General features: G+C 48.8%; 2 protein-coding genes across 2 annotated transcripts; both read left to right on the top strand.

Moving 5' to 3' along the window:
- Window positions 1-443: 443 nt before the first annotated feature.
- On the top strand, window positions 444-2,759 carry LOC132592877 (uncharacterized protein K02A2.6-like; the record flags this gene model as incomplete). Its single annotated transcript, XM_060281059.1, has 1 exon — window positions 444-2,759. A coding segment is annotated over exon 1 (1,833 nt), but the record flags the coding sequence as incomplete, so codon positions are not given.
- A 77-nt stretch (window positions 2,760-2,836) lies between these two features.
- On the top strand, window positions 2,837-5,322 carry LOC132591911 (uncharacterized protein K02A2.6-like; the record flags this gene model as incomplete). Its single annotated transcript, XM_060272880.1, has 2 exons — window positions 2,837-4,174; window positions 5,275-5,322. Coding segments are annotated over 2 exons (1,386 nt in total), but the record flags the coding sequence as incomplete, so codon positions are not given.
- Between the last annotated feature and the right edge of the window lie 8,627 nt (window positions 5,323-13,949).

Raw genomic sequence — 13,949 nt, 5'->3', positions numbered from 1 at the left:
TCAGATCCCCAGAGGTGTTCCTATGTTTTTATGGTGTTTGGATAAATTATTTGTTTTTAAAACTGATTTTATGGTTTACTGATTGTTTGTGGGCTAATTTGGGGGGTCCCAAGAAGTGACATATAAATGGGGCTTTAAAAGCAGTATAAAAATATTTAGCTAAATTGTTTAATTGCTGGGGATAAGGCTCACTTTGTCCAACTGACAGCTTTAATCTATCACTGCCCATCCTTCTCACATACAAATGGAGACTGAATGTGATTGTTTAATGGTTTGCTGATGTTTTGATAGCTCATAGGCTCTGTCGAGCTGAAAAGCAGCAATATTGATATAGATATTGATAAATAAGAAATCAATAAAACAGCACGCGAGACAAAGACAATGCACTGGATGAGATACAGTGGAAAACTTTAAGAATTGCTATTGTTATGTACTGAGCTGAATCCTAGAACAATAGGATTCAGAATCAGCGGGAGCTACCCAATCCAACTCCAGGTGGAAGTGAATCCGCAACCTGATTGGCCTGCGGGAGCAGCCAATCAGGCGGCTGGCAGAAGTGAATCTGCTACCTGATTGGCCTGTAGGAGCAGCCAATCAGGCTGCAGGCAGAAGTCAATCCACAATATAATTGGCCCACAGGTGTAGCCCTGAAGTAGCCAATCACGCAAGGCCCATTGTGTAAATAATGTATATAAGCAGATGGTTGGGAAAAGAGCCATTCGTCTTCTCTTCTTCTCCTTGATGAATATGAGCTGAATAAAGAGCATGAAATTCACTCTCGACTCCGAGTATATTTCACTGGCGACGAGGATGGGATCCTGCTGAGCTGACTGCCACCACGCACTGCACCGCAGCACCGCCACCTGCTGCACCGCTGCATCGCACCGTGCATCCAGGCTTCAGCTCCAGGACCCAAGGAACCCAGAATGGCAACCGACAGCAGCTTCTTGCCATTCAAACCAGCATCAGGAGACTGGGAAGGGTACGCCGCCCGTTTCAACTTCCTCCTGCAAGCGAAAGAAGTCACCAACGATGCCATGAAGAGGGCGACATTCTTCAGCGTCTGTGGAGAGGAGACGTTTGAAATCGCCCGGGCTCTCCTTGCACCTAGAGATGTCGCTACCGTCTCTTATAAAACAATAATGGAACGGCTGAAGGAGCACTTTTCACCACAGCCCTCGGTGGTAGCTTGCCGAAATGCCTTCTACGCAAAGCGGCAAGCCCCGGGGGAAACCATAACTGGGTTTGTGACCTCCCTCCGCCAAGCCGCCCGGTTATGCAACTTCTCAGAGTTGGAGAACATGCTTCGTGACCGCCTCGTCGGTGGCCTGAGGGACGAGATGTTGCAACGACGCCTCTACGCCAAAAAAGACCTCACGTTCCAGATTGCTCTGGAGGAAGCCCTGGCAACCGAAGCCGCCGAGAGGTCAACGCAAGAGGCACGACCGGCCCCGCCATCCCAACCGAGGGTCTACCACGAAGACCTCACCGACGAATCCGAATCTGACAGGGAGGAAGTACACCGAGTACAGCGGCGCACTCAAGCAGCACACACACCACAGCAGCCTCGACGAGAAGGAGGGAACTGTGCAAGCTGCGGGGAGAACCACGAGAGGAGGACCTGTCGTTTCCGCAACACAGAGTGCAGGCAGTGCAGAAAATTGGGACACATCGCCCGGGTGTGTCGGGCTCGACTCACCCGTCGACAAGCATCAGATGACCGACCCAGTAGCCCCAGGTCACACGGCACCATGCACCAAGGCAACTCGACGGAGATCACGGACTACCAGGTATTCCAGTTGCCCCATCCCAGCACAGAGAAAATTTATATAGAGGTACAGATAGAGGGAGCCCCATGCCGCATGGAGCTGGACACGGGTTCAACTCTATCCATAATCTCGGCCCGAACATTAAGGGAACTGTGCCCTAATGGGGGTCCCAAACTAAGGCCGGCCCCATTCACCCTCCGGGACTTCCAGAAACGTAAGGTCCCTACAATGGGGGTGGGGACCTTCAGGGTGCAATATCGAGGGCGAAAGCAACAATTGGACTTGCTGGTAGTTAAGGGCCCCTACGTTAGCTTACTGGGACTGGCATGGTTTGGACCTCTGGGGCTAGCCGTTACCGGGGTGAACCGCACTAGCTTACAAGTGGACGTGGACGCCATATGCAAAGAGTTTCCAGGGGTTTTCGATGGGGCATTGGGACGATATACAGGACCCCCCATTGCCCTACAGCTAGACCCCGCTGTACGACCCATCAGGCACAAGGCCCGCCGGGTTCCGTTCGCCCTGAAACCCCGCATAGACGAGGAATTGGACCGGCTCGTGGAGCAAGGAGTGCTGGAGCCGGTGCCCAACGCCCCCTGGGAAACTCCAATTGTCACACCCGTCAAGCCTAACGGTTCGGTCCGCATCTGTGCAGACTACAAATGCACCATAAACAAGGCTCTCACGGCCCATGCATACCCAGTGCCAGTGGTCAGCCATGTCCTCGCCACCCTGGCTGGGTCAAAAATCTTTGGCAAACTGGACTTGGCCCAAGCGTATCAACAGTTGCCTGTGGACGAAGCCACAGCAGAGGCTCAGACGATTGTGACGCACAGAGGGGCATTCAGAGTAAAGCGGCTGCAATTTGGCGTTAGCGTGGCACCAGGCATATTCCAGAATCTAATGGACTCTCTCCTTAAAGGGATTCCTGGCGTCACCCCCTTCTTCGATGATGTACTGATCGCCGGGCCCACACCAGAGGAATTTGAGGACCGCCTCCGCTCCGTCCTGCACCGTTTCCAGACGGCGGGCCTCAAGGACAAAGGGCCGCATTCCAGGCAGTCAAGGACTTGCTCGTCTCGAACTCGGTCTTGGCACACTTCGACGAGAGGCTGCCAGTGGTGCTGGCATGCGACGCCTCTCCCTATGGCATCGGCGCTGTCCTGGGACACCAACTCCCGGATGGAAGAGAGGTGCCGGTGGCATACTTCTCCCAGACGCTTGCTGCAGCCGAACGAAACTACTCACAGATTGACAAGGAGGGTCTGGCAATCGTGAAGGGCGTAAAAAAATTCCATGATTTCTTGTACGGGCGGCCCTTTACCATAGTGACTGACCACAAGCCGTTGCTTGGCCTGTTTGCCCCCGAGAAGCAGACCCCCCAAGTGTTGTCTCCACGTGTCCTCAGGTGGTCAATTTTCCTTGCCGGCTACCAGTATGCACTAATCCACCGCCCTGGGAAGGCGATGGGCCACGCAGACGCACTCAGCAGGCTACCACTACCAGAAACAGGCCCCGACCCAGCGCCTGCGCAAGAGGTTATGACCCTGGAGCTGCTTCCCGACCGACCCATTCAGGCACAAGAAGTTGCGCACCATTCCACAAAACATAGGGTCATCTCCCGGGTCCTGGACTGGGTGTGGCGAGGATGGCCCAGCAGCAGCCCCGGGCCAGAATTCGCTGGCTACACAAACCGCAAACATGAACTGTCGGCCCACAAGGGGTGCCTGTTATGGGGAAGCAGGGTTGTTGTTCCCCAGCCCCTCCGCAAAAGGGTCCTCACAGCCCTACACGAGACACACCCAGGGGTAGTGAGGATGAAGGCCCTTGCCAGGAGTTATGTGTGGTGGCCGGGGATTGACAGAGAGATAGAGGCCTGGGTCCAACACTGCCAGACCTGCCAAGAATCCCGCCCGGATCCCCCAAGGGCCCCAGTCCAGCCCTGGGAGTCCGCCCGACATCCATGGTCACGCTTGCACGTGGACTTCGCTGGCCCCTTCCAGGGAAAAACATTCTTCATAGTGGTGGATTCCTACACCAAATGGCTGGAGGTCGCACTGGTACCGTCCACTTCTACGGCGGCAGCCATCCGGGTACTACGTAAGCTGTTTGCAACCCACGGGCTCCCTGACACCCTCGTCTCGGACAATGGAACCGCATTCACGTCAGAGGAGTTCCAGACCTTCACAGCGCAGAACGCCATCCGCCACATCCGCTCAGCACCATTCCACCCTGCCACCAATGGCCAAGCGGAGCGCATGGTGCGGACCACCAAGGACAGCCTCCGCCGCATAACACAAGGGGACTGGGAATACCGCCTTGCCGCATTTCTTCTAGCACAGCACAGCACCCCAAGCACAACGACGGGCCGGAGCCCAGCTGAACTACTCATGGGCCGGCGCCTTGCAACTAGACTGGACCGACAGAGCTCAGGATGAGGTAGTGGTGGGGAAAGGCAGGAACCCCCGGACATTTGTGGCCCAGGACCCAGTGTATGCAAAGAATTTTGGGGCAGGCCCAGCATGGGTACCCGCCACAGTCACCAAGGTGACCGGTCCCGTGTCGTACGAGGTACTAACGGAAGGGGGGCAATGTTGGCGCCGCCACTGCGACCAGCTACGGCGACGATTCCCAGGAGGAACCCAGGAGGAGAGCGGGACAGAGGGGTCCCAAGGGGACAGCAGGGCAGTGAGGCCTGTAGAGCGAGAGGGGTGGGCAGGGGAAGCAGAAGCAGTAGGCACAGAGGGGCGCCCCGAGGCTGGAAGGACACCGGAACCAGAGTCACAACCTAGTGGTTCAGTGGCGCCAGACCAGACAGCCCCGGCACAGCCAGCAGCCTCGGAACACGAGCCAGAACCAGAACCCCTGACCAAGGAACACCCCAGGCCACAACGCACACGGAGGCGGCCTGCAGACCTTGGGGACTACGAATGCAACTTCCCGGGCAGGACTGGAACTTAGAGGGGAGGGGTGTTATGTACTGAGCTGAATCCTAGAACAATAGGATTCAGAATCAGCGGGAGCTACCCAATCCAACTCCAGGTGGAAGTGAATCCGCAACCTGATTGGCCTGCGGGAGCAGCCAATCAGGCGGCTGGCAGAAGTGAATCTGCTACCTGATTGGCCTGTAGGAGCAGCCAATCAGGCTGCAGGCAGAAGTCAATCCACAATATAATTGGCCCACAGGTGTAGCCCTGAAGTAGCCAATCACGCAAGGCCCATTGTGTAAATAATGTATATAAGCAGATGGTTGGGAAAAGAGCCATTCGTCTTCTCTTCTTCTCCTTGATGAATATGAGCTGAATAAAGAGCATGAAATTCACTCTCGACTCCGAGTATATTTCAGCTATTTTGTCAGATACTGACATACATCATAAGCAATTAATGAACAGATAAATTGGGTGCCACCCTAAACTATCCTGAGGAATTTTCTGTTGGGAATAATGGTTTGTTGGGGGGAATGGTAACATAAAATACATGTTTTCACCTGCTTTTTCTCCAACAGGATCTTTCAGTGCCTGACATGTCAAGTTATAATTTACAGGACTCCTGACAACATCAAATTACACATTTGTTGTGTAGGATTTTGTTGTTGCTGTAGTTGAAATCAGAACCTCGTAGAGTGTGACCTCCTTTCTCTTCATCTATGAGGGGACAGAGCTGTCATCTGTTGGGTCATACATTTTTAACACCAGGCATCCAAAAATCTCTCTGAAATCTCTGTGGTCTATTGTCATGTCTGCTTAATGCTAGCTGGGTGGTCAGCTTAAGCAATTTTGTCAGAAGAGTTTCTTAGAATAACTGCTCTGACTCCTACCTTGCTAGCTATCTAAAATATATGTTCAGCCTAATTCCTTTCAAGTTTTAGTGCTTCAAATAGGGGGTCACTGTGGTTCAGAGCCTCAGAAACATTGCCTTTGGTTTGCATTGAAGGTAGAGCCTCGCTTCATTTCATTTTCTGAACTGTGGATGCCTCCCCATTGATTAGAATGGGGAAATAAAAATGCCCATAACCTTTTAATTTTTTTTGTAGAATTTGTAGACGTAATAGCCCAGTCACTAGCAACTTCTGACCCATGAATCCTAATCTGGGGCTGTTTTTCCCAAGCTACCGTCGCCTGACCTACACTAAACATCATTTATTGTCCTGCTCCTCGCCGTCCATTTCTTAATTGCCTTTGACACCATCATGTACAATAAACAGGTAAATATTACTTGAAGAGACACACACACACAAAAGCAGATATAATCAAAACAATAAATTATCTTTGGAGTGCTCAGACAACTACTACACCACATAGCATCAGTTCTATTTCAACAATCTGCCACTTCTTTTGGAAGAAGTTGCTACGTGAGTGAAACCTCTGCCAGTCAATGGACCTGTGACAGCTGCTTGACATTTGCTGTGCTTAACTGGTTGTGTGAAACCACCGCCATATGCAGCTTGACATGGTTTGCATGTGTTGTAATCCATGCGCAATGGGAACCCACAAGCCCGGAAAGGAAAGCTGGAGAATCAGCACCTTGGATAGCTCCAAAGTACACCAATATGAACTACAAAAGTTGGTGGGTGATGAAGGAACAATAATAATAATAATAATAATAATAATAATAATAATAATAATAATAATAATGCCACTCTGGGCGGCTTCCAACAGAAATATTAAAATACACCAATTTCTTAAAGATTAAAAGCTTCCCTAAACAGGGCTGCCTTCAGATGCCCTCTAAAAGTCTGGTAGTTATTTTTCTTTTTGACATCTGATGGGAGGGCGTTCCACAGGGCGGGTGCCACCACCGAGAAGGCCCTCTGCCTGGTTCCCTGCAACTTGGCTTCTCGCAGCGAGGGAACCGCCAGAAGGCCCTCGGCACTGGACCTCAGTGTCCAGGCAGAGCGATGGGGGTGGAGACGCTCCTTCAGGTATACTGTACCGAGGCCGTTTATAACCCCCTCTGTCCAGATTTAGCCAGGTTCCATCCAACACCTCTGAGGACAGTGTCTTCTCAAAGGGACAATTCCTGGGCCTTGAGCCAAGTGCATCTCCAAACTTTCTTTGGCTTCTTGCTTGAACCTTTCCCTGCACCATTATGCCAGCATTACGGAGCAGGGGGTTTGGCTCCTCGGGTTAATATTGAGGTAGTGGGATAGTCTGCAGTAGTTCTGGCTCAGCGTCCACAGGTTCATATCAGATCCTTGGGTTTGGCATCACTAGCTTGCTTGTGTTCTTCAGCCCAGTGGTACTGCAACCCTGGGTATCTCAGCCGGTTGGAGTGTGATTTCTGATGACGCCAAGGCTGCAGGTTCGAGCCCTGTATGGGGCAGCTGCATATTCCTGCATTGCGGGGGGTTGGACTAGATGATCCCACCATACTCTCAAGCATTTCACCAATGAAAACAGGGATATCCTAAGAAAAAGCAGGACATTCAGAAACTGGGACGGCTTCTCTAAATCCAGGACTGACCCTGGAAAATAGGGGCACTTGGAGGGTCTGCTTTTATGTGAACAGATTCGATCTGTTCAGAGCTTTTAAAATTATTGGAGTCTGGAATCGAGGGTAAAGGAGATCAACTTTGACTGGGATAACTGACAGCAGGTTCCGTTTCCCCGCACGTAATGGCGGCTACGTTAGCAGTTTTCTCCTCTGATGTCAAAGGTTTGAGTTTGGTAATAAAGAGTGAGATAACAGTTGCTTTGGTGCAATATCACCCCCTGAAACAAATCAGGAGGACGAATGCTCACTAAACATGGCATCTGGGGAGGCACCCTCAGATTTCTACATTTGATTGTTGTAGCCACACCTGAGCCAGAGGGTGTGTACTGGATAAATAAATAAATTCCTCTGAGTTGAATGAGACATAGAATCACAGAACCGTAGAGTTGGAAGGGACCTTGAGGATCATCTAGTCCAACCCCCTGGAATATGTAGTTGTCCCTTATGGGGACTGAACCTGCAACCATAAGCACCATGCGCTAACCAACTGAGCTGTCTTACCCACATATACCTGTCATGGACTGGCTGGATGCAGAGGAGGGGTAGGGAGAGTGTAGCATTTAGGGGCTTGATCTTATGTGCAGTATGCATACTGTCACTCGCAATATAAGACATTTTCCCCAGCTACTCTGGGCGGCTTCCAACAGAATAATAAAAACACAATAAAAGATCAAACATTAAAAACTTCCCTACCAGGGCTGTCTTCAGATGTCTTCTAAAAGTCAGATAGCTGTTTATTTCCTTGACATCTGATGGGAGGGCGTTCCACAGGGTGGGCTCCACTACCAAGAAGGCCCTCTGACTGGTTCCTTGTAACCTTACTTCTTGCAGTGAGGAAACCCCCAGAAGGCCCTCCACAATGGGGGTGGAGACGCTCCTTCAGGTATACTGGGCCAAGGCTATTTAGGGCTTTAAAGGTCACTTTGAATTGTGCTCAGAAACATACTGGGAGCCAATGTAGGCCTTTCAGGACTGGTGCTATGTGATCTCGGCGGCCACTCCCAGTCACCAGTCACCAGTCTAGCTGCTTCATTCTGGAATAGTTGTAGTTTCTGGGTCACCTTCAAAGGTAGCCCCACACAGAGTGAATTGCAGTAGTCCAAGCGAAAAATAACCAGAACATGTACCACTCTTGCAAGACAGTTTGCAGGCAGGGAAGATCTCAGCCAGCATACCAGATGTAGCTAGTAGACAGCTGCCCTGGACACAGAATTAACCTGCACCTCTATATAATGCAACCATTATATGGCATACATTTTCACCTGTTCTGTTCAAAGATGTTTAAATATTTTTGGAATCGGTATCTAACAATGAATTATTGCAAGGAAGAAAGGCAAATGCATGATAGCATAGCTATGTCTTTTATTAATTTCATTATTATTATTATTATTATTGTTATCATCATCATCATCATTCTTAAAACACACACATTATTTTTTGTGTATATGACACAGGCCGTGTGCTCCGACTGTTGCACACACATTTGAGAAAACCCTATTATAGCTGCCTCCATTTGTTCATAGTATATATATATATATCATTATTCAAGAAATTTAAGAACGGCAATGATGGAAAATCACACAGGAAGGAAAGAAAAGAAACATGGACTTGGCCAGAAATGAGGGCTACATTTTTCTTCAAGAGGCCCATAATGACGGAAAATCACAGTGACAGGCGCAGACAAAACAGAAATCCCATAAAGGACACGACATTCCCCATGGGCACAAGTAGGAGAAGAGTCTCGGCGAGCGTGTAAAAACAGAGAAAACAAAATTAACGAGAGAAGAGCTGAATGAGACGCTGAAGCGCAACCCAGAAACAAATTGCCACGCGAACGGCGAAGATTAATTTCGACAAATCTACTGCCAAGGAAGCCGGGAAGACCAGGCACATCAATATTAATGAAGCTGAAATAGAACTCCAAATGGCCACGGACACAAAGTGGTACACAAGGCATTTTCTTTTAAATAGGTTGTAGATTGGCTCACAAGACCATCAGGAAAATGAAGGGCATCCGTATAAACACACACACACACACACACACACACACACACACACACCATCATCATCACACGGCAACAAGCAGGCTCATAAACAATTACAACATAAATCTGAAAGAAAAACGGGAGAAACAGAAATCGCCCCTCCCCACCTCCCCCATCCCAGCTGCTGTGAATGAAGTGGGAAGAAGCAGGGCATGGAGAGAGACCCTCCTCTACCCATTTACTTACTTACTTTTGTGCTTCCCTTTCCCAACATTTAAAATGTGACGGTCTTTTTAAAGGAGTTGTGTAGCTTTCGCATTCGGGGGCTTGATCTGAAGTGCAGAAGGCATACTCATGGGAAACTCAGTTGCCCTAAAAAAAAAGTAGTGCCCAAACTTATTATTACCAAGTGTGTTAAGTTATATACAGTGGTACCTCGGTTTATGAACACAATTGGTTCCGGAAGTCTGTTCATAAACTGAAGCGTTCATAAACTGAAGCGAACTTTCCCATTGAAAGTAATGGAAAGTGGATTAATCCATTCCAGATGGTCCGCGGGGTACTTAAACTGAAGCGTTCATAAACTGAAGCGAACTTTCCCATTGAAAGTAATGGAAAATGAATTAATCCGTTCCAGATGGGTCCGCGGCGTTCATAAACTGAAAATTCATAAACCGAGGTGTTCATAAACCGAGGTTCCACTGTACATAAGGTTCCATTGAACTGAATGGGACATGGGATCCTGGAGGCCTCTTGAAATGTCCGCGCCTGTCGCCTCCCTGCCTGTGGCCACCCAGGCATGTGCAGCCACTGCTGTGCCCAGGAACAAGCATGCGCTCTAGTAACTGCTTGAAAAACTGCATCATGTCACAGCCTTAGTGGAGAGCAACCATGGCCTCCAAGTGTCCCTATTTCCCAGGGACAATCCCTGATTTATAGAAGCTGTCCCAATTTCTAATTTGATCCCATAATGTCCCACTTTTCCTTAGGATGTCCCTGTTTTCATTGGAGAAATGTTAGAGCAGGCATCCCAAACTCGGCCCTCCAGATGTTTTGGGACTCCAGTTCCCAATGTTAGGGCAAAATTCTGGGTGCGAGAATGCTCAGCCACCCAGCTCATCAGGCAAGGGCCTGTGGTCATTGCGGAGTATAAAAGGAAGGAGTCCAGCCACGATCCGGAGCAAACAGCAAGGTTTATTACTGCGCAGCAGGTTCAATGCCAGACTGAACACCGTGAACAGGGCTGCAAGAACTTTTAAAACTTCCCACCACCATCCCATAATGCACATCGAAAGCATCATACATACATCACTTGTGACAGGGTAAAACGTCAGAAAAGGGGAAGGGGCAAGGGGCATTAGCATACAGGTAAACAGGAGGTAAGCAGGATTAGCATAAGGTAACAATGCACGTCCCAGGACATTGTTAAGCAAGTACCAGTAAGTATCTGGGAGGGGATCCTTGAGTACCTGGTGGGGGAAAACAATGGGTCCAGGTGTGAGTATTGCCTCTGGCTTCGGAGGGTTGGGAATGGCAGGAGATGGTACTTGAATGGATTATGGATATGCAGAGGAGCACCACCCTGGCTACCTGACCTCTCGCTTAAGGGATTATGGCTGTTCCCTGCATCCCTGAGAGCCTTTGGCCAGAGTAGAAAAAGGGGGTTTCATTTAGAAATAAAGATACACGGTATTCATTCATAAAGAAATATGGTTACATAGAGTCTCAGGCAACAGAGAAAGGGTAGGAAAGGGAGCCTTTATTACTCAGGGCTTGATCTTGAGGGGGTTCGTGTTGGTGCGATACTAGAGTGGTGTTGTAGGATCAAATGGGGTCCCCTTGAGGGCATTAGTGCCAATCTTGATTCCCAAATGAAGCCTCGTTTGGGTGCCCCCCCCTATAAAATTCCCTAACAGTCCCCCATTCGGAGATAGATTCGTGACCCAGTTCTGAAAGAACAATGAATCTTTTCTCCGCTCCTTCCTGCCCTTCCCTGGGGTCCTGGGTGCCAAAGCTCTGCGATCTGGTATTCTCTTTCCTCAAGTGTCGCATCTGAACATATTCTGGGAAGAGTGTACGGTGCTGAGAATAAGTTCTTTAGGGAAAGAGATTTGAGGGGTTTGTGTCGGGGAAGTAGGGTTAATACAAGGGTTAGTACAATGCATGGCACAACAAAGCACAAGTACACATAAACTAAAACAATTCCTTTAAATAACCATCCTAGGTTGGGGGGCCAGCCCCATATGTCAAAGTCCGAAAGTCCTTCGTGTTGAATAGCTTCCAGTTGTCCAGCCAACTTATGGATATTGTTCAAATGTCCCGGAATATGTAGAGTCTGGTCTGTGACAAACGTGCAACACTCAGAGCTGATCAGGGCACAAATCCCGCCCTCACTGGACAATAAAAAGTCTAAAGCAATTTGGTTCTGATCCGTTCTGCCTTCTGCATGAATTTTAAAAGTATGCCTGTAAGTTTTAAGATGTCTACATGGTTGGAGCTAGCTCCATACACAGGGAATAGTGCCCTGCCCCATGTTTCCCTATTGGCAGCCACGTCAGAGAGTTTGGGGAGGGATTTTTATTCTCCCTTATTCCTTTGCCTTCCCGCCGGTAAGTCGCGAGTGATAAAGCAAATCAGGTTCCAGGAAAGTTGGATCTGCTCTGAGCTGGCATGGGGCTGTACTGGTAGGGTGCGGGGGTTAGGAGTTTAAGAGTGTTATGTCCTTTGCAATCCCCCCACAGCGCTGTGGTCCGGTGTGGTCCCATACTGGAGAGGTGGGTGAAGGGCCTATGGGGTGGTACCAACCCTCAAGGTACTCTCCCCCTTTCCAGCCCTCCGTCTGTCCAAGATTCCACAGGCAGCAAAATCGCCTCAAACAAATCCCTTGCAGTTGGGGCTTTGAAAGTTTTGGGGTCAAGAGGAGGCACTGGAACCCAAACATTAGGTTTTCCGTTTGGTGTTGCTTGTCAGTATAAACATGCACAGCCCCTCCCTGCTCTGTTTCTGTCCAATTTGGGTGGTGAAGGGCCTCACCTTGTCCATAGTGGAGGTACGATCCATTAGCACAGTTCATACGGTAGTATTGTTGTTCCATGGAAAGGTTGGCATATAGAGTTCCCAGTACTGAGTCCCAGTGATTTTAGGCACCAGTGAGTGACGTAGTAAGGTTCGGGATTCCGGGAGACAGAAGTTGAAATCCCCCATTCGGTCAGGGTTGTGGTCGCCCCCTAGGTCTACAGTGTGGTAGTCGAGGAAGTGGCAGTCAGCTTGCAGTCTGGAGCATTGGTCAGACAGGACCAAGGCAGGTTGAGAGCAGAAGAACAGGGTAAGGAGGTAAAGGATGGGACCCATGTTTAGTTTAACGTGGAGCAACAAACAACTGACAGCTGTCAAAGCAGGAGCTGTCAAACGAAGTGATGAGCGAGCGGCTGACAGCTGTCAAAGCAGGAACTGTCAAAACAAAGTGACGAGTGAGTGGCTGAAGCGACGGCAGGAAGGCTGAAGGGAAGCGAAGGCTGAAGCAACGGCAGGAAGGCTGAAGATAGACGGCAGGAACTATTCACGTCTTAGGCGCAATTTGATGGTGTTGGGGTCTGGAACTATCTCCGAGGTCCAGATGTCCAAAGCGGTTTAGAGGAGATCCTGGTCTGGTCCGGTCTGTTGGGCCCGATCTTGGTCCCGATTCAGGTCCGGTACTGTTTTTTTACACCTAGTGTGATGCAGCCAAGAGTTCTTCTCCCCTATTTTAGAGCAGTGGGTGAGGTGAGGAGAACTTGAGATGGTCCCTCCCAAGGTGGTCAAAGTGGCTGCTTCTGGTACACTTTAACTGAAATCCAGTCTCCAGACTTCATGGATTCTGAAGCCTCTTTTTTTGTCAAATGAGTTAAAACAATTAAAAAAGATGTGTAGAGAAGGTTGGCACACTGCAGAGTGCCAGGTGGGACAAGAATATGTGGTGATAAGTTGGTCTAACTTAATAAATTGGTCTTAACAATAGCCTGATCTACTGGAAAGTATAAAAATGCATGAGAACCCTCCAATGGGGTAAAAGCAAAAGTATGGTAAACATAAAAACAATTACACAAAAACTGTGGTCCCCCCTCCCCCATGGAAATAACACACTATCAGACATAGTTCAGCAATTCTACATAATAACACATAATATACGCAACATACAATTATTAATTCCACCCCAGTTGGATGTCTTTGAGGAAATCTGTGGTTTTGAGGCAGTTCTTGCCTTTTTCACACATCTTTAGCCATTTGGCACATTTGCTTGAGGTTAGAAAGGGACAGAAAATGTCCTTACAATTCATCTCCCCCCCCCCTTTTTGTCAGTCCATATCCTTTTGGAATGTGATTGTTGTGGCCAGAGTCTTCTTGGGAAGCTGTAAACAATAAAATCTTAATGCATTTAAGTATTTTATTCATCGCCTTTCTATATAGTTACTACTGTTATTACCTGCTAAGTTTGTTTGGTTCTTTTGCTAAAAGAGAACTTTATGAAGATAACTTAAAGGTGCTACCTGACAGAATGCAGTTACAAAACAATACTGTACTTGGAAGTACTTAGGTTAATTTCATAGACATAATGGAAAAAATAAATGAAAGCAGATTATTTGTAACCTAAAGAGAAGCATCAAAGCCCAAAACAGAGGGAAGTCAACTTTATATAGCAGGGGGGAAGAATGCCTGTAAGGGA

This window comes from Zootoca vivipara, chromosome 1 (assembly GCF_963506605.1).
Source record: "Zootoca vivipara chromosome 1, rZooViv1.1, whole genome shotgun sequence".
Taxonomy (NCBI): domain Eukaryota; kingdom Metazoa; phylum Chordata; class Lepidosauria; order Squamata; family Lacertidae; genus Zootoca; species Zootoca vivipara.
This window is presented reverse-complemented; position numbering and strand designations above follow the sequence as displayed.